We start from the raw sequence: 24,148 nt of genomic DNA, 5'->3' as shown, positions 1-24,148 counted from the left end.
CGCAGGATCTGTCCCCCCCACCCCAGTTGTCAGAGGGATTAGCCACGTGGGAGGAACTTCCCAAAAGTCTACAGAAACAATCTTCCAGTTGGCGGGTTATGAGTTAACCAATAGCTTCAAAGAGGAAAGGAAGAGAGAAGGGGTCCGACCACATGGAGCCTGACTCCCAGCTCCTCCAAGGTGAGTGGGTCCTTGAGGATTAATTGGAATAAAAGACAAGGTATCATTCCTCTTAGAAACGTCCCCTTAGGTCCTTAGACAGGCAGGTGAGGGGGCTGGTAAGAGCCAGTGGGGGCAGCCGTGGTAGACGGTGAGGATTTCGGTAGCTCAGTAGCAAAATTAATAAATACCTGAAAGAAATGATGAAAATCGTTGTGAACCTGTGAGGACACCAGACCTTCTCTTCTCAACTATTATACAAAGGGACATCTCCTCCAAGTGCTGCCCGACTTTTCCAAAAAAAACCCCACAAAGCTTTCATTCATACCACCCGCTTGGAAACCTCCATAAACAAGAAAATCCTTTGAGGACGCAGCTCGATGTGGGGATGATCCCTAAGCCACCTGGAAATTGGGATGCCTTGAGCATATGGCTTAAGAATGAAGGTGGCATTTAATTCTATCTTCTGGCACTCAGTTCACTTTGCTTCCCAAAGTCAGCAATGGCTCAGCTATGGTGCGGTCCCCTTAGACATTCTGGAGGGCGGTGAGCCAAACAAAGAAGGGGAGGTTAATGGGGCATGGCTTGCCCAGTGAATGCCCAGTGTAAGTGTGGACAAATGGGAGCCCTACCAACTACGTACCTTGAGCGGACAGCAGACAGGAAACAGACCTCCTCACTGTCACTGTCTGATTCAGTAAAGCCAGTGATTAATTTAAGGAAAAGACAACCTCGAGAAGTCATCTGGCTCATTTTAAAATTGGCTGGGGGAGGCCTCAAGCCCACACCGAAATGCAGACGGCTGAAGCATTCCCAGTACCATACCTGTTCCAAAGTGGTTGGGTTGATGGAGTAGTGTTTGATATGCAGCAAGGTCTTGTTGTTCTCTAGAACGCGGAACAGGTCTGCTAAGCATTCCCATTGTTTCGGAACATGGTATTCCAACAAATTCAGGCGCTGCCCCTAAAAGCCAAAAACAAATTGTAAATCGTATCACATGATGAGCAATCAGTAAGATGGACCACACTGCACCTAAGGGATAAATAAATTATCATTTCTTCAAACCACACGTCTCCATGGCAGCGGGAGGGTGGGTCGGGTCTGAGCATCTCCGGGGCACACGTGGAGATGACAGCACAGATGGTACGTGGTCCTCCTCGTGCCTGCGTGGCTCTGTCACCCCTCGTGTACCCCCCACCCCGCCACAGCGTGGGGAAGCCCTCCCTGGGGCTAAGAAGGTGCCTCGCCCTACTGAGAAAGAAGGAGGGATTTATGGTGGAGGCGTGGCGGCACCTGACCTTCACCGGGGCTTTGAGCAGAGCTCCCTGCTGTCCTCACCGTGAGCTAGTGAGCAGCTCTTGGTAAGAGAGGAAATCTTCCGACCCTCTTTTTCACATGTGCAAGGGGACCCTGGAAGTCTGGAAGAGACCCTGAGCATGAATGCCTGGTCTCGTACAGCATGCTTCTTACCAGGGGAATTTTACTCCGTGGTTCTCGTTGGAATACACAGGTGATAGCCACTTTATAGGTGAGACCCTACGTATGATCCACTAGAATCGCACAGTTACCCAAGATCCTGCGGATAGGCGGTGCTTCTAAAACGTTAACGTGTGTAGGTGTTGCCTGGTCCCCTTCTTAAAGGCAGGTTTGGGTTCAGGAGGTTGGGGCCTGAGATCCTGTAGGTCAAAGCAGCTCCCCGGGGATGGAGACGCTGCTAGCCCAGGCATCACACTTTGCATCTAGTAGAGGATTAGGGACCCACGTGCAGGGCACTCCTTGTAAAATAATGCTGAAATCAGCAAGTCTAGGAGCGCAACCGCCAGCACGTGGAAGGCATTACCTTCTGCAATCTTCCTTCCTGAACAAAACAAGCCACGCAAGGGGGTCGTGCCCGCGGGCGGTGGGGGTACGTAACCACGGTCCACTCGGGGACACCCGACAGGGCGGTCAGACAGGCATGGCGTCCCTCACAGCGGCCAAGCGATATCCACTGGCCATGCTATTGTGTGCGGGGACCTGTGGCCTATGCTTTGCAGACAGGCCCACACAGCAGGCACTATCTCCTAACCGCGCGGAATTAAAACAGGGAAAATGACAAACGCACGCATCCAATTTCTCAGGTTGAAAACAAAGGTGGAATGCAGAATTTCAGTGCTACCTTAAACTGGATCCCTGGAAAATGGAGCTTCAAGCAGTCCGAAATCACGTTGTGCCGATGTGTTTCCTGACCGAGCCAAATCTTCACCAAATACCCATCACCAAACCTGGAAGTTAGATGAAATTAGAACACGGTCACAGCTGTTCGGACCTAAGAGGGGAAATTCTGAGTCCATGTCCCGTAGGGATACGGTAAAGGAAAGTAAGTCCTCCAAATCGATAGGAGAGTCTGGACTTTCAAAAATGCAATACTCAGACGTCAGAACTCAGTTACGCAGTTTTCTGTAACCCACCGACACAGACACGGATTTATCTTTAAACACAAAACCAGCAGATCCTGGCTTCGATCTCTGTCAGTAGAAGACGGAAACTGAATGCAAACCGAAAGCGACGCACTGAGTTCACGAAGCTGGACCTGGGCCGGGACCCACCCTGAGAAGCACGGCGGCACCCAGGTCCCTGATGGTTACGTGTGGCAGCGGAAAGGGGACGGGGGTGCATAAGTAATGAGCATCACATAAAGCAGTTCTCCCACCTGTACCCAGACGCAGCAGGTGCAGGGACAACGGGGGAAGCTGGTCTGAGGGGTGCGGCCCCCCCACTGTGGAGCTGTGGACAAACGACCACATGTGAGGTGACAGCCACACCTCAGAGCGATCTCAGGGTCACCTGCAAGAATTTAAGGGGCTTCCAAAAACTGTTATTCTACCGCCTATCCCCGGTGCCTATCTTGGTGCCGAGCACATAATAACATCTCAATAAAGACCTGTGAGAATAAAAACAAAGACACAAACACATCACGATGATAGAAGTTTGTGTCAGTTTTGCTCATTAACACATCTACCCCAAGTACCTGGAACTAACAACTATGAGTCAAATGATCCAGTGAATGAAAAGAACGGATCCCGTTCCCAGACCTCTACAAGCACCTTCATTTACTTCAACATTTCACACATGGACTGGGGAATCCACCTGGTACAGGAGGAGGCCCAAGATAACGTGACTTTGCTCGCTGACTCGAAGCACCCCGAGATCCTAGTCCGGGTTCTGACTTTCTGTTCCTGCCCCGTTTTCAAATTTCCTCCAGATGTGAGTGTGGCCTCAACCTCTCCCGTCATTCAGGGCTGATGATCTCAAATCCATTCGTGGCCGAGAGGTTGTTGATGAGGTTGATAAAATATGGATGGAAACAGGCAGAGAAGCCTCCTGGGGCTTCTCCTGAGCTACGTGGAGGAATTTCTGAGGGCGTTGTGTGCCTTGGCCACTCCTCTGCTCAACAGCAGGGCTTCCGCGCTGTGCTTCCCACCAACCTGGCCCATCCAGCCCCACCTTCACCACGGCCTCCCACGTCGGGGTGTGCTTCCATGTCTCGGGAGGTAGGGAAGGGAGGCCCCTGAGGTCTGGATGGCTGCAGGCACGTGGCTCTGCAGAGCCGTGGGTTCCGTCTGCCCGTGAAGCTATATTCTGGGGGCACAGGAGAGCACGGAACGTGTTTCTGGTCTGATGGTCACTACGTCTGACAGCATGTGTGCTGCCGACGCTGGGCCTGGCTGGCCGGCCAGGTTGGAATGCATCCCCTCCCTCCACGTACCAGATGTGGGACTCGGGAGTCACTACTGTCTGATAAGGGTGCTAGGCGACGGAATGATTTCCTTGGAACATCCCCGGGGCCACGTCTGGCACTAAGCAAGGCGGTAAACAGATACCCAGTCCAATTTGTTTTCTGCGCAGGCTTCGATCCCAATGGAAGAACCCTTTGCTTTGGCGTGAAGCAGCTCACATTTCTTCAGGAAACACAGATGAAAGCAGGTGAGCCAACGAGAATGGGGATCAGAAGCACACACGACATAACGCACGAAGGTGGGAGGGGCAGCGTGCTCGGACGACCTCACTTTCTGCGCATGGGAGGGTCCCCACGCACCATTGCACAGGGTGCAGCCCCGTGGGCATACTTCACTTATGCATTTTAAAAAAAAATTCATGCTAAATTCCAATCACTATCTAATAAAGTCTCACTATGAGCATATACATACTCATTTTAAAAAAAAAATTCTTTCAAAATGAAGTTTCATTGGCCCTAAGCGACTTCAGGTTTTGCGCTAGACAACTTGAATTATGAAGCTCTTTAAGGAAAGGAGAACACCCACAGGAAAATGTTCCTGGGAGAGGCTGGCATGTGTGTCGGGATGTCTCTGGAGTCGTCAACGAGACCCCTGGACAGAGAGTTACAAGGGCAGGTCATCTTCAGTTACTGGGAGAACCTCTGCAGGTCAGTGAATTCGTTCGTGACGCAGGAACTAATTCACGGCCGCCTTCCTTTCTCCTTTCTGCCTGTCACCTGCACGCTCCAGCCGTCATCTAAGTTCCGTCAGGGATTTCTTTGATTCGTGCTCTTTCCAGTCTAAAGCTTTCAAAGCAGCCAAAGGCCCTTCGTCTATACGTGCGGTCATCGGTCTGACGCGGCTCACCATCGTGTCCCCGCCACGCGCACAGCCGGCGATCACGGAAAGAGAAATGAATGGCGTCATCTGCCCGCGAAAGTGCCCGTAACATTCATTCGGCCGCCGTCCGGGATAGAGTTTGGTCCACATACACTGAACGTCATCCATGTAACTAGTGTTAAAGCAAGGACAAGCAGTGTGCCAGGGGGGAACACACATGCACGTGCGTTTTAAGAGCCAGACATCAGCGTGCGGGGAGCGAGGGAAGAGGGTGGGAGGCAGACGGCTGGCTGTGTGAGCACCCGACCGAGCCAGAAACGTCCGCGTCACCTCGTCAGGGTCCGAGAGGTGATCCTGTCCACAGAAGTCGTGAGCATGGGGCACACGGGTTCCGTCGTGAAGCACTGAGCCCCGATGCCCTGTTCTGTCCCCAAGGACCTCGAGGCTGCTATATCGGTCCCTCTTTTACAAAAGTGAAATGAGATAGCCTGGAGGTTGGGTGACATGCTCAAGTGACACAGCGGCCAGGGAACAGAGGACGGCACAGCCCAACCCCGGTCAGCAGAGTGCCAACACGGCACAGGGCAGGGTCCTGTGTCACGGTCCACGCACCTGCCTTCTTCCAACCTCCACCTTCTCACCAGGAGCGCTGTGTCCACGGAACATGACAGATGGCACTGCCTCTTCATACAAGGTGGAACTGGGAGACCCAAAGAGTCTGGAGACTGGTCACCGTCACGCCGCTCATTCGGGCAGAGGTGCAACACAGCAGGGTGCCTTCCTCCAAAACCATGTCCCTTCATCACGGCTGCCTTTCTTCCTTCAGCCCCAGTCAAGTTTGGTCCAGAAAACATTCTCATCCCTGCCTGCGCCGATCAGAATGGCTGCAAGGAGGGCGGGTGGAAGTGATCTCAGCAGCTGGTGCCTGAGCTGCTTCTGGGGGACAAGTGGTCCTGGCTAAGACCCTCCATGGCCTTCTGAGTTTACAACCAGGATCTCAGTGGTCGGAGACACAGCCTCACAGTAAAGAGAAGCTTGGCCCGCGCTGACACACCTCCGTCCATAACGCTCCCCTCTACGGCCAGAGTGTCACTTTCCAAACTGACTCTGCCGGGCGAAGACCCCACTGAGCTCCTAGGGGATCTGGATGCCCTTCCCTTGTGCACGCAGGGGTACAGAGCAGCCCTCTCGCCCACTGGATGTCACAGCAGAGCCCCCATTTGATGAATCACCGGTGCATTAAGTCCCTTGTTAGAATCTGATGTCCTAACAACAGGATTGCTCTCTTCTCCCAATAGCAAAAATATACTATACATTTCTATCGCTTTTTCCTTTCTTCTTGGAATAATGAAGGGGACCATGGGAGGCGTGCGGCAACAGCCACTTTGGCAAGAGGAGGAGACAAGTGGCCTCATCTCCGGCACGATAGCATTTTACCAGACAAACAAGAACCACGCAACGTTTTGTTTTCGGGGGGTGGGGGGGTAGTGTGCAGTGAGGTCACAGCTGTAAGACTGGCTCTCTCATTCGGTCTCCCGTGTGTTTTCATGATCTCTGAACACCTTCCTTCATTTCAGAAAGACGCCAGAATCTAGGTAGATAAACCATACCTTTTGTCAAGCTGACAATGGGATGAGAGATTGTCTACCTTTCTCCATCCTGACAAATAGGCATTTCTTCCTTATTTCCCTTTTCAGTTCTAAAGAGAAATTTGGACTGTACATGGAGCCATTATCCACCAAGCTGAAATCCCCACACCATGGTTTCCATGTTGAGTAATGGAAGAAGAGGTCTGCTTGAGGCAGAAGGATCTGGAAAATGTCTTCATTGTTGAAATGAGTTATTTGTGTGATTCTGATCAACAGAGTTACAGAAGTCCTCCAACAGGTAATAAAAGCAAGCGTCTCTAAGACAGCCACCAACATTATTTCAGTGAGCAGGGTGGGTCAGTTTCCAATTAGTATTTTCTTTCTGTGGTTCCAAAAGCCACATAAGCAATTGGCAAACAAACAGAGAACGGACAGAAAGGGGCTCCTGTGGTCTTATCGCTCTGCAGGGCTCTAAGCACGGCCCCATTAAATCTCCATAAGAGAACAAAGATCCTAAAATGAAAATCCTATTGGGGCGTCTGGGGGGCTCAGTCGTTAAGTGTCTGCCTTCGGCTCAGCTCATGGTCCCAGGGTCCTGGGATCAAGTCCTGAATCGGGCTCCTTACTCAGCGGGGAGCCTGCTTCTCCCTCTCCCTCTGCTGTTCCCTTTCCTTGTGCTTTCTCTCTCTCAAACAAATCGATAAAATCCTCAAAAAAAAAAAAAAAGAAAGAAAGAAAATCTTACGAAGTGGCACATTGTCCTAAAGGAAATAAAATCCAATGCTGATTATCAAAGAGAATGGAATTTCTGTGGGTCGGGTGTCCGTCCATCTGGGATGACATAAATACTGGAAGGGTAAGGGAAGTTTCTAGCAGCTAAACCGATGTCCTGCCACAACCGATGTCGTACTGTGGCCACCACTGGAGCTCTCGCTGCTCTAAGAGGCCACCCAGCTGGTGTCACAGCCACAGGCACCTGGAAAGGCAGTGGGGAAAGATGTAGCCATGTTCCTCCCGGTTTGACTCCTTGAGCTCAGCACTGGAATTAAGCAAATGCTCCAGGGAAACAACCGGGACGGTGAGTTCCTGGTTTGATGAGCGCTGCCTGGAGGGGGGCCCCGAGGCCGTGCCAGGTGAGACGGGGGGGGGGGGGGGGGGGAGGAGGACCACACCACCATTAGCACGGGGAGCCTTCACAGCCAGACCCCTGCCCCAGTGGCCCCCCGCACAGAGAGCACGGCTGAGGAGGGGATGTTTCCACTGCAGACACACCAGCAAACACACTTCTCTGTGGGGCTGTGATTGGGGGTGACAGCCCTCTGGGAATGCTTTTCTGCATTCGGTTGCAGAGGATTCCCAAATAATCCCTATGGACTCCAGCGGGACCCCATATAGCACAGCCTCTAAAACAATAACAGAAGGATCAGAAAGATGAATGTTTTTCTTAGCAGAGAGGAACGGCTCTCAGGAGCAGCCTCCCTCTCCTTGTTGAGAAGACATCTCAGGAGGACAGATTCTGGGCAAAAGTCTCTGGTGCCAAAATGTGGCTGGGACTTCCGTGCTGGACCCCAGGGTGGGCCCGTGTCAGCAGCCTGGAGAGGCGGGAGAGCCAGCGGTCGACGGCGCGGGGTGGACCAGGTGGATGGAAAGTTCTGTGACGACCTCCCTCCCAGCTTCACAAAACACTATTTTCCTAGTATTTCTCTGGATCCCTTGAATGATGGATCAAAACCCAGATGGTCTATAACAAAGCACATGCCAGCGGGGGCCGGCTTCTCACGACACAGTGTGAGGATGTCGGTCCGTAAGACGACTCCCAGGTTCTCTGTGAACAACCTGTTGCAGGGACTTCCTAGATGGACCCTCATCCAAACACTGTACTTGCCCTCAGGGAGTGTCACTTAGTCACTCAAATTTGCTTTTATAAGCAAGTACATTAGACTATAAACAGGTACACGAGCGGGAGGGAAGCAGGGGCATTAGGAAACCAGATGTTCACGAAAGCCTCAGAACAATTAGCGTGAACACCCCATTTTAAGGTCACAGCCATTTTGGGTGTCGGTGTAAGACCAGCAGGAAGTGGATGTAAGTAGCTCCACAAACCTGTTCCCTAGCAAAAACGATAATAACTATCAAAGGCAACCATTTAAAATCTCTGGAAATGGTCATTAGGGCATACAGGAAGTCAAAGAAGATACATTCAAAAAGTCTAGGGGACGCCTGGGTGGCTCCGTCAGTCAAACATCTGACTCTTGGTTTCAGCTCAGGTCATGATCTCAGGTCATGAGACCAAGCCCCACATCAGACTCACACTCAGCACAGAAACTGCTTGAGATTATCTCTCTCTCTCTCTCCCTCTGCCCCTCCCCCTGATCACCCTCTTTCTCTAAAATAAATAAATAGGATCCAAAAAAAAAAAAAAAAGGCCTTATTTGATTGGATTCGACTGTGGACCAATTTGTGTCCTAAGACATAGTTGAAACCAACAGAAGAGCCGGTCCGCAACCAGTGATGCTAACAGCTGAGTGTGGACATGTGGGCAAGAGGTGAGGCGGACAGTTCTGCCCAAGGCACCGTCACCCACACCCCAGGCGACCGTGGGCACACGCCAGGCTGCCCGCTGAGGAGCAGAGTGGAAAGTTCACCTTGTAGCGGGGGCGGAAACAGGTTCACTAAAACTATCCAAGCAGTCACTAAGCACAGAAACAAGCAGAAAACCACAGCAAGTCCCAGGGGCGGGAGGCCCGAGTCCGGCATCGCAGCAGTACATCCTCAAAACGCCCGGTTTCCAATAAAAAATGATGACACATATACGGAAACAGGAAAGAATGACCCATATGCCAGGAAAAAAGTAAAACAGGAACTGCTTGTGAAAGCAGCCAGATGTTGGATTAACAAAGACGACAAAGTAGCGATGATAAATGTATCCAAAGAACCCAAAGAAACCATGATTAAAGAAGCCAAAAGAAGGTATGATGCTAGTGTCCCGTGGACCCGAGACCAGCAGCAAAGAGACAGAAATGATGAAAAAGGCCCACATGGAAATTCTGGATTAAGTAATAGAACTGAAATAAAAATTTACTCAAGAAGCTCAAGAGTTTGACTCTGCAAAGGAAAGAATTAGTAAGCTTGAAGAAAGATTGATGGAGATGATGTGACCCAACAAGAGACAAGAAAAATGAGCAGAGCCTCACAGAAGCCATAAATAAGATTAACAGTTGACTTCTCATCAGAAATACTGGGAACCAGAATCCATTTAAATATTACCATTTAGTAACATTTAAGCACCTAAATTGCTAACACACACACACACACACCCCCCGCAACATTGCCAACTGAGAATCTTATGTCCAGAAATGTTATTTTTCAAAATGAAGGCAAAAATGAAAATATTTTGCAATAAAAACAGAGAGAACTTAACTGGAAGGCTCACCGTCCAAGAAATACTAAACACTCATTTCAGCCTGAAAGTAGGTGACCTCCAGACAGTAATTCAAACCCACATGAGAAAACAGACGGTACAAGTAAAGGTAACAATCCAGTTACAATGGACTGTACAAATGCACATCCTTTCTCCTTTCTGCTCTTAGGTGAGTGTAGAAGCAATCATAGTAATGACACACAGCTGTATTATCGGGCCTATGACCTACAGAAATGTAATAAACCTGCCAGTAATAGCCCAAAGGAGGTGAGAGAAAGCAAAGCTGTGTCCGAGGAAGAAAAGGGCTCCAGATGGCAACTTTGATCCACAGGAAAAAAGAACGAGAACCAGAAATGTTACATAAGGAAGTTTACAAGACAAAGGCTGTAAGTATATACTTGCTCTCCTTTAAAAGACATAAAAATTATATGCAGTCATAATTACAGCAAGCTATTCTTCAGTTGGTAACACTGATAAATGCAACATCTCTCACATAATAACACCGAGAGGCAGGCAAGTGATCTGGAACATTTCCACATCTCGCTGGAACTAGGTTATCTTAAACATGAAGCTCACTGTGACGAGTCAGGATGTATCTGGTGAGCCCCGGAGCATCCACTAAGGATATAACAAAAAATATAGACAGCTGTACTGGAAAAATCGTTAAGAAATTAAGATGCTGTTAGAAAATACCAGGAAATACTCACTTCATGCAAAAAAAAAAGCAGTAAAGGAGAAACAACTAAAGGAAAGCAACATAAGACTTACAGAAAACAAAGGTGAAAGTGCACACCTACCTAATAACAATAATCCAATTCTATCTACAATCCATAATCAATAATGATATTAAATGTGAATGGATTAAATGATCCAAATAAAAAGCAGAGATCGTGAGACCAGAAAAGACCCCAAAATATGCCACAAGTGACATATGGGAGATACACTTGGAATTCATAGATATAGATAGACTGAAAGTAAAAGGACAGAAAAAGATGAATCATACGAACGAGTAAATAAATCTCCCAAATCCTGGCCCAACTCTGGCAACCACCAGTTTATTTTCTGTATCCACAGAAAATAAAATAAGAAAATTAGGAAAGGAATTTTCTTTCCTTAATTCCTCCCTTTCTTCCTTTAGGATTCCACATGTTAGTGATATCATACAGTTTTTATCTTTCTCTGTGAGACATAATTCTTAAAAAAAAAAAAAAAAAGATTTTATTTATTTATTTAGAAAGAGCAAAAGCAAGAGAAATCACAGAGGGAGAGGGAGAAGCAGATTCACCACTAAGTGGAGAGCCCACCAAGTCCTTGACCCCAGGACCCTAAGATCATGACCTAAGCCAAGGGCAGATGCTGAACCAACTGAGCCAACCGGGCACCACTCCTGTCTGACTTATTTCACTTGGCATAATGCTCTTGTGGTCCATCTCTGTTGTCACAAATGAAGGATTTTGTTCTTTTATATGGCTGAGTAACATTCCAGAGTGTGTGTGTGTGTGTGTGTGTGTGCGTGCACGCGTGCATGTGTGTGTGCACACAAACCACATCTTCTTCATCATCCACAGTGGACTGGGCTGTTTCCATGTCTCGGCTGCTGTAAACAGTGCTGCAGTGAACACGGGTGCAGGTATGTTCAAGTCAGTGATTTTATTTCCTTTGGGGAGATACCCAGCAGTGAGATTGATGGGCCATAACTTTTTGAGGAACCTCCATACTGTTTTCCAGAGGGGTCGCACCAACTTGCATTCCCACCAATGGTGCACGAGGGTCCCCTTTCTCCTCCTCACCAACACCTGCTGTTTCCTGTGCTGTTGATTTCAGCCTTTCTGACAGGTGTGAGGTGGTATCTCGTTGTGCTTTTGATTTGCATTTCCCTGATGATGGTGATGTGGAGCATCTTCTCGTGTGTCTGTCGGCCACCCGGATGCCTCCTTTGGAGAAATATTCCAAAATATGGTTCCGACCTAACAGGAGCCCATCCCTTGGCAAGGCTGATTTCTCAAGTCCAGGCTGCATTTGTGATCAGAATTTGTGATCCCGTTGTTTATGGCGGAGCGTGAGAATGGCACGTTTTTGCTTTCTGGGTTGCACATTAATTGTCAGCAGACCAGCAGGCATTGGTGCTGAGTGTAGCCATCCAGCGGAGAAGGTGACAGGGAGTACTACCAGGGCCGTGGCAGCAATTAGGCCCGAATCACACACCTGGAAGTTCCTGCTAGTGGAGAGACGCTGAGTACAGACAGAGCCCAGTCTCTAAGGCAGCAAACCAAGCACGGGTGATGCAGAGTGTTTTTAGAAAAAGCAGGCTTCACCCTGTCTGGAGTTAAGTGGGAACTGAATGAAAGTCTTCACCAAAAGTGTTGATTATTATTGTTAGTACTGAATGTTCGTTCAGTTAGACAGAACCCAAGGGCTGTCATAGTCAGATTCCTTTTTCAAGTCCAGCTGCGCCCACCTGAAGGGACAGCCTGCCATGTGCAGAAACTTTACCTTCATTCACTCGTTCCCTTATTCTTTGTTCAACAAACACCTTGAGCGTGTGTCACAGACCAGGCACTGTCCCAAATATCAGGCACCCAGAAATAAACAAACAGAAAGGCCTCCTCCCAAGAGAGCTTCCGTTCCACTGGGAAGAGGCCGAAAACAATCCGGTAAACAAATTAACCTTGCAATATGTGCCAAGGTGTATCCATCTGTTCAGATTCGTGTATGAGTGACAGAAAACCCTGAGGAGGAGGGACATTAGCAGGCTGAAAGTCTGACGTCAGATAGCTCAGAAAGGGTAAGTCACTCGTCTGGCTCCTTCTGTCCCTACTCCTCTGCTCACCGGCCTCCATTGTGGAGGCTGCCTCATGGTCCAAGATGGCTGCTTCGTCTCTAACCATCACATCTGCATTCAAGAAGGAAGGGAGGAAGGGGCACAGAAAGCGATGTCCCTCCCTATGAATCCACACCCTTGAAGCTGCAGACCCCTCTCCTGTTGTATCTCTTCGGCCCCTCTGCAGCAGGTCCTCACAGCTGGGAAATGCATGGCCAAGTGCCCAGCTAATATCTGGGGTGACTTACACTTCTACAAATGGGCATGGTCTCTCTCTCGGTGCACTTGGTCAGGGTCAGTGACCCACACACAGAAAGGTCAATGCAGCCCACTATGGAAACTGTCCTAAGCCTGGGGAACAAGATCTTGGGGGCACAGTTCAATGAAGTCATCTAACACTACCGGGTTTCTCTGGAGCACCAGGGTCTTGACATCCAGTGGGGAAGAGACCAGGCCATTGTTGTCTGTCCTAAGACTGGCACTCACCCCATGCGCACCGACGAGCAGAATCACAGTGTGAACCTGAACCTGAACCCGTGAAACAATGTCTCAAACACTTCTACTTCCCACCTTCTCTGCCTGAGTGGTCTTATCAGATCGTATTAGAAAGGGAAAGCGGACTGTCCCCTTTGGTGAAGTGACCACTCTGGATGACATTGGTCATGACCCGAATTTCCAAGACCAGAGGCATCCAGCTGAGATGTCCAGCACGAGAATGTCAGGTGGCCCAGAAGCCCTTCCTGGGGAACCACATCAGAGCAACGTGGATTGCATTCTTTCGACGTGATGCTATGAAAGCAAATGGAATGACAAATGCCATGCATCAGTGTGGGGACACATGCCGAGGGGGTAAAAGCCACCGAGCGCCTTTCTCTGAAAAGAGTCCTTTATGGTAAAGATAGTTAATTCAGTGGTGGGCAGAAGCAGCTGAATTCGATGATGCCTGAACACAAAGCAAAATGCAGGATAGAATTCAGTGGCCTATCATCCCACAGCTGCACACCACAGCAGAAATCATCACACGGGGGTGTGTGCAAACTTCCCTCCCTGTTTGTGACACTGACATAAGCATATCCAATTATCTGTTTCATTTTTAAATTTTTAAACCAGTTTATTATTGGGTCATGTCATCTTAATCTAAGCTTTGATCGTCGTAGCAATGTTTTCTAGAAGCATTAAGTCAAAGCTGCCACGCTGAGCATACAGTGTCATGGAAGGTGACGTGTTAATTTTCAGCCAATCAGATGGCAGTAGCTTCAGACCTCCACCGTCACTACGCCTTCTTGCATTTCTCACAGAAAAACCTACAAACAAAATTTCCGGAGTACCCTCTACATCCTGAGCAAAACAGCTATATACCTTATTGGTGGCAGCCTCCTTCAACATTGATTCCCTTATTACTTTTGATTCCTGAAGTTTTCAACTGGGACGACTCAAGAAAATAAAAGTTCTCAGGGTGACTGAGTGGTTCAGTTGGTTAAGCCTCTGCCTTTAGCTCAGGTCATGATCTCAGGGTCCTGGGATCAAGCCCCGTATTGGGCTCCCTGCTCAGTGGGGAGCCTGCTTCTCCCTCTGCCCCTCACCCGACTCATGCTCTCTCTCTCGCTCACTCTCCCTCTCAAATAAAGTCTCAAAAAATAAAAAGAAAAGTTCCCAAAATCTTGAGGATTTTCTTTATTTCTAAAGCTTTGGTTTTGTTTTGTTTTGAATATGTCAATAGCCTCATCCACCTTCCCCAATAAGAAATCGGCCGGGCAAACTTTCAACCTCAAGGCTTCAGAAGCATGATTGATTTCCCCACACTAGGGAGGACTTCTTTTACACTCAGACCTAACTTTCTGCTTTAGTCGGTCCCAGGGTAGGGGAACGCAAACAGGCGCAACAGGCAGGTGTGGCCAGTTCCCTCCAGGTGGGTCGTGAACGTGCCCACAGCCCGCTGGATCTCAGGATGTGCTCCAGCTACGCCCTGGAGAGAATCTGGGAACGCATCCCCGTTCCTGGGGACGAAGTGTCAGTGCCCCAGAGCATGGTACTAGCCATTCCTGGCCATCAGGGGGCCTCCCCTGCGCTCCAGCTCCTCTTTGTACACACACACACACACACACACACACACACGTATCCATCCATCCACGCGTGTGCACACACACAGTAATGGCTCCCATAAGAGCATACACTTTTCAACCTAATGAGCTATGCCCATCTGAGGAAAGAATCCAATTAGGAGCAGGAGAGACTGTAGACAGCCCCCCCAACATCTTATCCCTTGTCTTATCCCTCAGCAGAAACCCACGTTTATTTAAGTGGCAAAATGCCCAGCTAAATTCTGCATTTCTTGGGCTTCCTAGTAACAGGGCAGCTGACAAAACGTAAGCACAAGTGGGCGGGTAGGGCTTACAGACAGCTTGCCTTTCCCTGCCCCCTCTCGTTTGTTGCCTCGAACAAGGATGTGATGGGCAGAGCTTCAGCAGCCATTCTGGGACCAAGAAGACTGTAAAGACTTAAGCCACTGAACCAGTGCCAAGACCAGGTACTTCTGGACTTTTACTACATGTAAAAAGTGAACACGCTTCAGTCAATGGATATACTTATGTCAGCGTGTCTGAGGTTCTGTTACTAAGAGATGGACATAGCTCATAACTGAAACAGAAGATCAAAGATAGGAGAGAAGAGAAAATCCCCTAGACGACGGTCTGAAAAGGAAAGGAGATCGTGGGATGGTCACACAGGAAAAAGACAAACAGTTGATAAAGAGGCAAATATCCTTCTCAGAAATAGAAACAAAGGCAGAGAAGGGTGAATGGCGGTTAGTGAGCCCACCCTGAGGGGCGGACGGACAAGCAGCTTCTATCATCTCAGGATATCAGAGAGCACGTTTTAAATGAATGGGCATCAGAGCCTTGGCCAGAATGGGGGCATGGGAACACCGCCCAGAGTTGGGTCACAGGAGAGACCGGGGTCCCAGCTCCACCACAGTCCCTCTCTGTGGTTACCGAGTTGGGGTTGTCCTGAGAACGTACGCCACGGAACAAAGCAGAATCAGAAGCCCAAGTTCCGATCCCAGCTCCTCCGCCCACCAGCCAGGAACACGCTCCACGTTTCTCTGACTCATGTTCTATACTTGCAGAGGGAAGTAATACTGAGAGCCAGCTCACAGGGGTGTGAGGAAGAGCCAACTAGTTAGTGCACAGAGCACCGAGAACGGGCGCAGACTAAGCCCCACACCTGCCATGCCTCCTGACATCACCCCCGGATGCCATACGAGCTGTGCCCAGAGCTCTGGCCGGTACGGAAGGGATCACATGTACTGAATGGCCACCAGACAGAAGGGGAGAACTGGGACACGTAGGAGAGGGGGATGGCCCGGACACCAGAGAGCAGAGACAAGAAAACAAAGGTGGTCCCCGAGAAGGGGCCAGACCTCACGGAGAGCTGATCCAGAACTGCAACTCATGCATGCAAGTGTCATAAACTATGACTGTCCGTGGCCAGGGAGCAAAGGGAAGAGGCTAAAAGGGGAGAAGGGCATGTGGCCCGGTTTCCTGAGCCTGAAAGGAGGCTGTCCGGGGCACTGGGACAAGGCGGAGGGGAAAGCCAGAGGTCTCGTCCAGGCTCCGAGGCCACGGAGGACAAACTGGTGTGGGGGGGGGATGTTAACTGGGGAGGGGAGGCCCCCCGGGAAGAGTGAAGACGTCCAGGGTGGGTGGGTGGGTGTGGTGAAGGCGTTGGGGAAGGTGAGAGGCTGAGGCAGCATCTGAGCGGTCTTGGAGGACCTCATGGCCAGCAAGAGGCATGCGACTGACACGGGGCAGGGACACAACTTCTCAAGCCTGAGAGGCCAGAGGTCACAGCGGTGGGAGGGAGGCGGGGAGGCACAGGGACGAGGTCAGCGTGTGTGATGGGGAGAAGGCCACTTTCCCCAGAGAGGCCTCGGTCCTGACCTCCTGTTCTCTGGATCCCGCCTGTCCTTCAGGCCAAGCAGCTCCCAATGTCAGATAAATCTTCCCACCTGGCTTCGAGGTGAGCCACCTCGAGGTGGCCGGCTCTGGAGAAGCTACTGGGAGCAGGAAAACCCAGGCCAGAGTCAGGAGAACCCCATAGGTTGTCCAACTAGAAGTCTGTGATTGGCTTCTTCATGGAAATACCAGAGGGTGACCATGGTCGCTAACCTTGGACTTGGTTCTTATGAGCAAACAGCGTTTTAGCAGTATGTTGGAATTGCACAATTAGATACAGTGTGTACTGCTGCAGAAATAATGCACAAGATGCTCTAAGAAGTTCTAACAAGGTCCAGAACTTGGGAAGAAAACAGGACACCAAGTCAGTAAAGGAGTGAATTAGAGCCTGGCAATGTCCGTCCTCCCAGGGAGTGAAAGCCTAGACATCTCAGGACTGCGGCTGTCCTCTGCGGGGTGGCTCTCCTGCATTTCCCCGGACAAGGCCTCCAGCACCGGCTCTCGGTGCTCTCAGAGGGCATCTCTGAAAGAGTGCGGAGGCCCCAACGATGCTGGACCGGTGGGAGACTGTGGTGGTGCTGTGCCAGGGCGCAGGGTCCAGCTGGAATGAGGCAGGTTTGGGGAAAGGGAGCCGTGCACAGACCGACCCCCGGGCAGGGAGAACACACTTAGATGCCGCAGAAGGGAAGCTGCTCCTGGCTGGGAACGGGAGTGCAGAGGGAGGGAAATACTGGGAAGCCAGGGGAGGGGAGCGTGGAAGTAGGAAGGCTCCAGGTGGGGGGTGGGGCAGCGGGGGGAGGACGGTCAGGGCCAGGGGCGCTCCAGGAAGGAGTGCATGTGGGAGGCTGGGGCAAGCGTCTCCCAGCCCAGAGAGCCCCTCCCCTGCCCTCCACTTGGCTCTGGGAGTCCCATGAGGCAGATGCCTCCATGCCAAAGCCAGGCCCTGCGCACCCACCCCTGCATCTCCACATGGAAACCCTCATCCGAGCTCAGGGCAGTCTCTTCCACATGTGGGTCCGGAGGCGTCGCCTCAGCGTGCCTCCCTCACCCCTGCTCCATCCGCACTGTCTCCTCACTCCTTTCACATGAGCTCAGGCCCGGATCCCAGGATGGCCTTGACCCCTCCCGTCCGTGTGGGGGCCAGCTTTGCGGCTGCTCTGAGACTCGCGCATTAACACTGACTTAGGGGGCTGAGCTGTGACTTTCAAGCTTCCCCAGGGCAACTGCCGCAGAAGCTCCTCCTACCTCCCACCTCCCACACCCCCCCCCCCCCCAAAGCACCAGCCTCTCTGCGGATCACACGTGGCCTGAGCTAGGCCCTCCTCTACATGCTGCACATTCGCCTGGCCTCGCGGTGACCCGTCCCCAGCCGGGGACGCTGGACAGACAGGCTGTGTGATGCCTACAGGGGCAGTAGACCAGGCCCCCCTGCCGGTGCCCAGTGGCCCCTCGCACACAGCCCTGGGGCTCAGCACAACATGGGCACAGACCGAAATTCTAGGGTCACCACCGCTCCCGGTCACAGCACATGGAGATGCCACCAGACACCGGGACAGAACCGGGTGCTGTGTGGGGGACAGCAGGGCTGGGAGCCAACCTGGGCGTGTCACATCTGCTTAAAGCCCGCCCAAGAGTGTGCCCGTGGGCTATGCGCAGAGAGGAGTGGGGAAGGAGCCCACGCTCTCCATGTGGCCCCTCAGCCACAGGGACCTCCGCAGGCACAGAGGCTGGGGGCTCCTGGGTCTGCGGCAGGATTAACCCTTCACCTTCCATCTCATATTACAAAAACAGGTGTCATCAGTTTATTCGCTGCAGGAAAATGCCAGCTTCACAAATTATGTTTTGCAATGAGTTAGGGCAAATCCCCCACCAGCCAGTTCCTGCTTGGTCACTGTCTGGCTCACACATTAACAGTCCACCCTCAGCCGCAGGACGCATTATCGGAACTGAAACCAGGAGGAGGTGAGACACAGACCACACCCGCTGGAGGAGGTCGGTTCCCCCTGTGTTTCCCGGGGCTGCCGCCTCCAGCCAGCTTGCAAAAAGCTGGAGAGAGGAAGGTAGCTAAGCTAAGACATAAATCAGCTAACAATCAGGCATGGGCTATAAAACTTTATGTAAGCATTCATAAAGGTTAGGGAGTGTGAAATATTATTTTTCTTTTGATGACACTTATTAAAGGTGAGCGGAGTACATATTGAGAACAGTTTCCAGCAGGTTGATCTGATAAGTGACCGACCCCACATGGCAAGCAGGAGCGGGATCGGCTGTCCAGGCAGCACCCGGCTCCGAGCCACTGGAAAGTGGATATTCGCTCCCAGGGACAGGACAACAAGCATCCCATGATATTTGCTCTGTGAAATAAACATATTTCAACTTAATATATAGATCTGTTTAACGAACCTCTGCCTGCAAATTCCAACTTCAAAAACACTGGATAAATGAATAGGAAAAATTCATCAACATATATTAATAAATTATTCTGTATCAGAAACAAGAGTTAAACAGCAAGTTAAAAGGAAACCAGAAACTGTGAAAATAGTTTAGGTGACCCTGAAGTTTCAAAGACCTTAATACTGGTACAGAAACATGCTTGTAGAGATTGACAGCAAAATCATGACGATCCTAAAAAGTCAACAGAAAAGACATGAAAAGACAATCAGCAGGGAAGAAATCTAAGGGATGAGGACACACAGGACAAATCTTCATTCCTTACTAGTCCAAATGAAAATCAACCACAACAGCCCCGTGTTCCCTCCTGACTCAGAGCAGACCTGTTCGACGGCGCCGCAGCGGCAGATAACACAGGCCCCCGATCTACCCTGGACGAGGGCCACGGGGCTGGACAACGGTGTGGAAGGTATTCTGTATCAGCAAGGACGTTTTTCTCCTCTCTCCATCTTGACTGTCACAAAGAGAGTGCCTGTCCTCCCGGAGGAAGCCGTGAACATGGCGGGGAATGGCTGTGTCCGTGGGCGTCCCCGCCCACCCTCACCTTCTCAGCCCAAGTCTCCCTTCCCGGGCGGCAAGGGGGCTGGACCGTGCCGGCTCCAGAGCATCATCGGCGACAGGTGCCTCACGCTGCTGACTTAGGGCAAACAGTTCAACGGGAAGAGAAATATACATGCAACACATGCACAGCATACGTGTATATATACAAGACACAATGTACATGCAACATACCTGTCTTTAATGTGCTGGGGGGAGCCAAGGCATCTGAAGCTGCCTTTGACCATTATGGCAAGTCTCGTGCAAAGAGCCTCGCACTCCTCCATGCTGCAGGGAAAGACAAGAAGCCCATGAGTGAGCCCTGTCCTAGAGACGCCAGGCTGGGACCACACAGTCAAACCAACATGTAGATAAAGACACTACTGTTGTTGGGGCGCCTGGGTGGCTCAGTGGGTTAAGCCTCTGCCTTCGGCTCAGGTCATGATCTCAGGGTCCTGGGACGGAGCCCCACATCGGGCTCTCTGCTCAGTGGGGAGTCTGTTTCTCCCTCTGCCCCTCCCCCGGCCCCTCCCTCTGTTCATGCTCTGTGTCTCGCGTTCTCTCTCACATAAACAAAATCTTAAAAAAAACCAAAACACTACTGTTGTAAATTCAACAATCTTCTCTATGCAAGCCTTACAGAATCCCTCAAAGCACTTTTTAAGTGGATGTTTTATTTAGACAGCCCATGACACACTTGTCCAAAGACTTAGCAGCATTTCAATATCCGAGGAGCAACCGCGATGAGGACAGAACCTTCTAGCGACAGTACAAAAACATAAACGAGATATGAGTGACCTTCATGGAAGATGTGGACGTTTTATGAGAAATAAAAGTAAGATCTACTACGAACCTAAATGAAATTCTAAATTGATAAAAAGACATGTCAAGAAAAGGAAAACAGAATATACTTCAGAAAAAGGAAATTATTATAATATGAAAATTGCTGTTAAAATTATTTTATGAAATATGTGCATACAAATATAAAATGTAATAAGTGAATTTTATATAAAATACAAATTTGAATTCTATTTTATTATCATACATAATATAAAATGTAACAAATGACATTTTAATTTGCAACTATAATTTAGTTTGTAATATTGTATATTATCATCTCCATATAAAATATGTAATAAGGCTTGTAACTTGTAAAAGTATTATTATAATTATATAGAAAATAATAAGTTATAACAAGGATATAGTATAATGCCAGTCAGTTACAAAGCCTATCTTCAAAGTTATTTAGTGAGAGGCAGAAAAACTGTCAGTAGGAAGAGAAGTAAGCCCCAGAAACTATTAACATTTGCTTTAAGGCTCAAATATTTTTTTTTGAAGATTTTTATTTATTTAGTTGAGAGAGAGAGAATATGAGCAGGGGGGAGGCAGAGGAAGAGAGGGAAAAGCAGACTCCCTGCTGAGTAGTGATAAAGTTCAAATAATTTAAATAAAGCAATATGCTAAAGAATTAGAAGGCAGGTCCTGGAACCAGTTAAGACAGTGCAGAAGGAGACCTTCACACCTTAAACATCGGAGGATGGAACACTGCATCTAAGCATAACAACAACAGAAGTAACTGAAAGAAATGTTTGGCAGTTGACAATGCAAAACTACAAACTTCTAATAAATGTGTCAACACAGCAAACATTAAAAATAATGATAACGAATGCAATACATAAGGGTTGATACATTCAGTATAAAGAATTGATACATGTTAGGGTAAACACAGAAAAGTGAAAATGCAATCCAGGGAAAAGGGCAAACCTATAGACTTTTCAAGGAACCGCTCACTGGTAATACACATACCCACAAATCAGAAACTCAACTACCAGATACGGGATCTTAAAATCATTTTCCAGCTGGAAGGCATTTGCCATGTGTACTTTTGTACGTTAAATGGGAAAACACATTTTCCCCCATCTCCAGGGCAAATAAAAACAATGATTTCTCAGATCAAAAAAAAAAAAAAGGCTAAAAACATCTTCTCTCTGATTCTAAGAAGGAACCCCCCTATACTACTGGTGGGAGTGAAAAACTGGTATAAGTTTCCAAAACCTGAATTTGGCAATAATCTCTTTTCTAGGAATTCACCTTAGGAAACTCAGAAAATATGAAGGCAACCAAGTTATTTCCCATCGAAAAAATCCAGAAATCACTTACACAATGGGATAATACAGCACTCATACGAATGCGAGTGCATCCATGTGTTAATCAGCCATGAAAATGAAGTTTTCTACACTCAGTTAATTGCACAGGGAAAAAGTAATGATACAGCAATGATAAAATGACAATGCATTTTAAGAATATTGTACCTGTATGTGGGGCGGAGGGGAAACTGGGAAGGAAAAACACAATAAGGTATGATTGGGATGACTCTTTAAAAGGTTAATGGTGGAATGTCTCATTGTACCATCCAAGCCACCTATGGGAAACATGTATTGTTTTTTACTGTCAGGAACTAGACATTAAGCAGTCTGCTCATTAGGTCGTGGCACGTTCAGATCAAGGCTATACTGGGTCAGCCTTCCGTGCAGCTAGAGGCGGACATCAACGTGAAGTGTGATTTCTGGTTTGTGTCAAAGATAAGACAAGCCACTTGTCCTGGATATTGGTTCTTTCCACTTTCCATGAGGGGAACTAGAAAGCTGATTTCAACCATGAAGATAAGGACAAATTTACAGGTGACCAAGTGGCATGGTGGCAAGACCCTGAGTCCTTGGATGACCTTGGACTCCAGCACAACCCACCGACATGAATTGTTAATGGGGAAAAGGAACACAGGTCTACTCTGAGCCACCGTGACTTGGGGTCTTTGTTATAGCTTAACACAAAGTCTGCAGAATGTATGTTATCCACATTCTACATGCGCTTTATCTTTCTATGCAAACATGTCTTTCTCTGTTTCTTTAATCCCAATTTAAAACAATCTAATTCCATTTTTTTTTTAGATTTTATTTATTTGACAGACAGAAATCACAAGTAGGCAGAGAGAGAGAGAGAAGAGGAAGCAGGCTCCCCACTGAGCAGAGAACCCGATGTGGGGCTCGATCCCAGGACCCTGAGATCATGACCTGAGCCGAAGGTTGAGGCTTTAACCCACTGCGACACCCAGGCGCCCCTCTAATTCCATTTTTATGAGCGTGTAGTAGGTGTTGTAATTAAATGGGCAGAATAGGAAGCCATTTCTGTATTAGTTCAGATGAGTGGAGATCCACGTAACAACAGACGTCGGAGCAATGACTTGGTAGTTTCAAGGGAACTGTCATTAGCGGTCAGACAGATAAGGTCCAAACGACAGGTGGGAAATCACAGCATCTCAGCTTAGGGGGAACAGACTGTGGGATTTTGGTGATTTTCAGCATCAATCAGCATATACAATGCTAGGGGTTCACATCAATGAAAGCAATCTCTGACCATTTACTCAGAAAATGAACACTGTGTTTCCTCTGGGTGGCTAAGCTGACTGGAACAGAACTCTGGTCCGGGTGGGGGTGGGGGTGGGGCGGGCACAAAGATTTAAGGGTTTATAATGGAATGTATAAGTCAGGGTTTGATGGGCAAGTGAAAACCACTCCTGGTCATTCTTGGATGGACTCTTTTTTTTTTTTTTTTTAAGATTTTATTTATTTGAGAGAGAAAGAGAGAGAGCAGGGGAAAGGGCAGAGGGAGAGGGACTAGCAGACTCCAGGCTGAGCACGGAGCCTGATGCCAGGCTCAATCCTACCACCATGAGCTCATGACCAGAGTCAGATGCTTGACCAACCTAGCCACCCAGGTGCCGTGGAGGGACTCATTTTAATTCCTCTTCCCACCTCATGTTTCTACCATGGTCCTCCAGGTAAGGAATAAAAAAAAGAAACAGAGACAAGAACTCTAAGAAGAAACTGTGTGGTTTGGAAACTTTTCAGCTGAAGACAGCTGTTTTAGAATCACAGAATCGATCACCAGCTGCCCTACTCTTCATTAATCGTGAGTCATTTAGACCTTCGTATGGCATGAAAATGGACAGATTTATAGAAATGAAGATACAGCGTTAACGTGAAGCCATATGAACAGGAGGTCATAAAACAGGAATTACAGTGACGTGTGGTCTTTCTGAGAACTGTCGGCAATAATTACCTGCTCTACGGAATTTAAGAGGCATTTTTAACGTGACACCAGTTTATCCAATCCTAGAACCTACCTGTGAACGTGAGGACTTACCAAATGCCGACGTAATGAGCAGAGCTTCTGGACTTGGCATGGCCAAAAGATCATTTTCAGCCAAAAGGTATATATCATATGAGGTAGAGGTTGTACCCAATTTACTTTGGATGTAAAATTCTATTTTCCGAAGAGAAACAGAACCAAGACAAAAAAGCCAGAGGAGGACTTTTGGCTGTGGCCAAGTAAAAAAACTGGCAAGTCTTTTCCCCTCAGAAACAGCTATAAAGCTGGACCAAATGAACCCAAACACCCATTTCAGAATTCTGGAAACTGACGGAAGGCATGCAACAATCTGAGAAACACAGGTGACAAACAGATGAATTGAGGGTAAGAAGACGGGTAATCCGGGATTAGCTTCACAAACATGCACCTGCTAGCAGGCAGGGCAGACCTTGAGGATTAGCAGAGTATTG

General features: G+C 48.9%; 1 protein-coding gene across 1 annotated transcript in view; it reads right to left on the bottom strand.

Moving 5' to 3' along the window:
• Positions 1 to 254: 254 nt before the first annotated feature.
• ABCA13 (ATP binding cassette subfamily A member 13) overlaps positions 255 to 24,148 on the bottom strand; it is a gene marked incomplete at both ends in the record, with an annotated part of 337,321 nt that continues 313,427 nt past the window's right edge. Inside the window, 4 exons of the mRNA XM_080818179.1 lie at positions 255 to 350; positions 985 to 1,122; positions 2,318 to 2,423; positions 19,725 to 19,817. Of these exons, the coding sequence (XP_080674305.1) occupies positions 255 to 350; positions 985 to 1,122; positions 2,318 to 2,423; positions 19,725 to 19,817 (433 nt within the window). The remainder of the gene's footprint in view (positions 351 to 984; positions 1,123 to 2,317; positions 2,424 to 19,724; positions 19,818 to 24,148) is intronic.

Source organism: Martes martes, assembly GCF_963455335.1.
Source record: "Martes martes genome assembly, chromosome: 11".
In the NCBI taxonomy this organism is placed as follows: Eukaryota; Metazoa; Chordata; class Mammalia; order Carnivora; family Mustelidae; genus Martes; species Martes martes.
The sequence above is the reverse complement of the archived record's forward strand: the minus strand, read 5'-3'. Positions and strand labels throughout refer to the sequence as shown.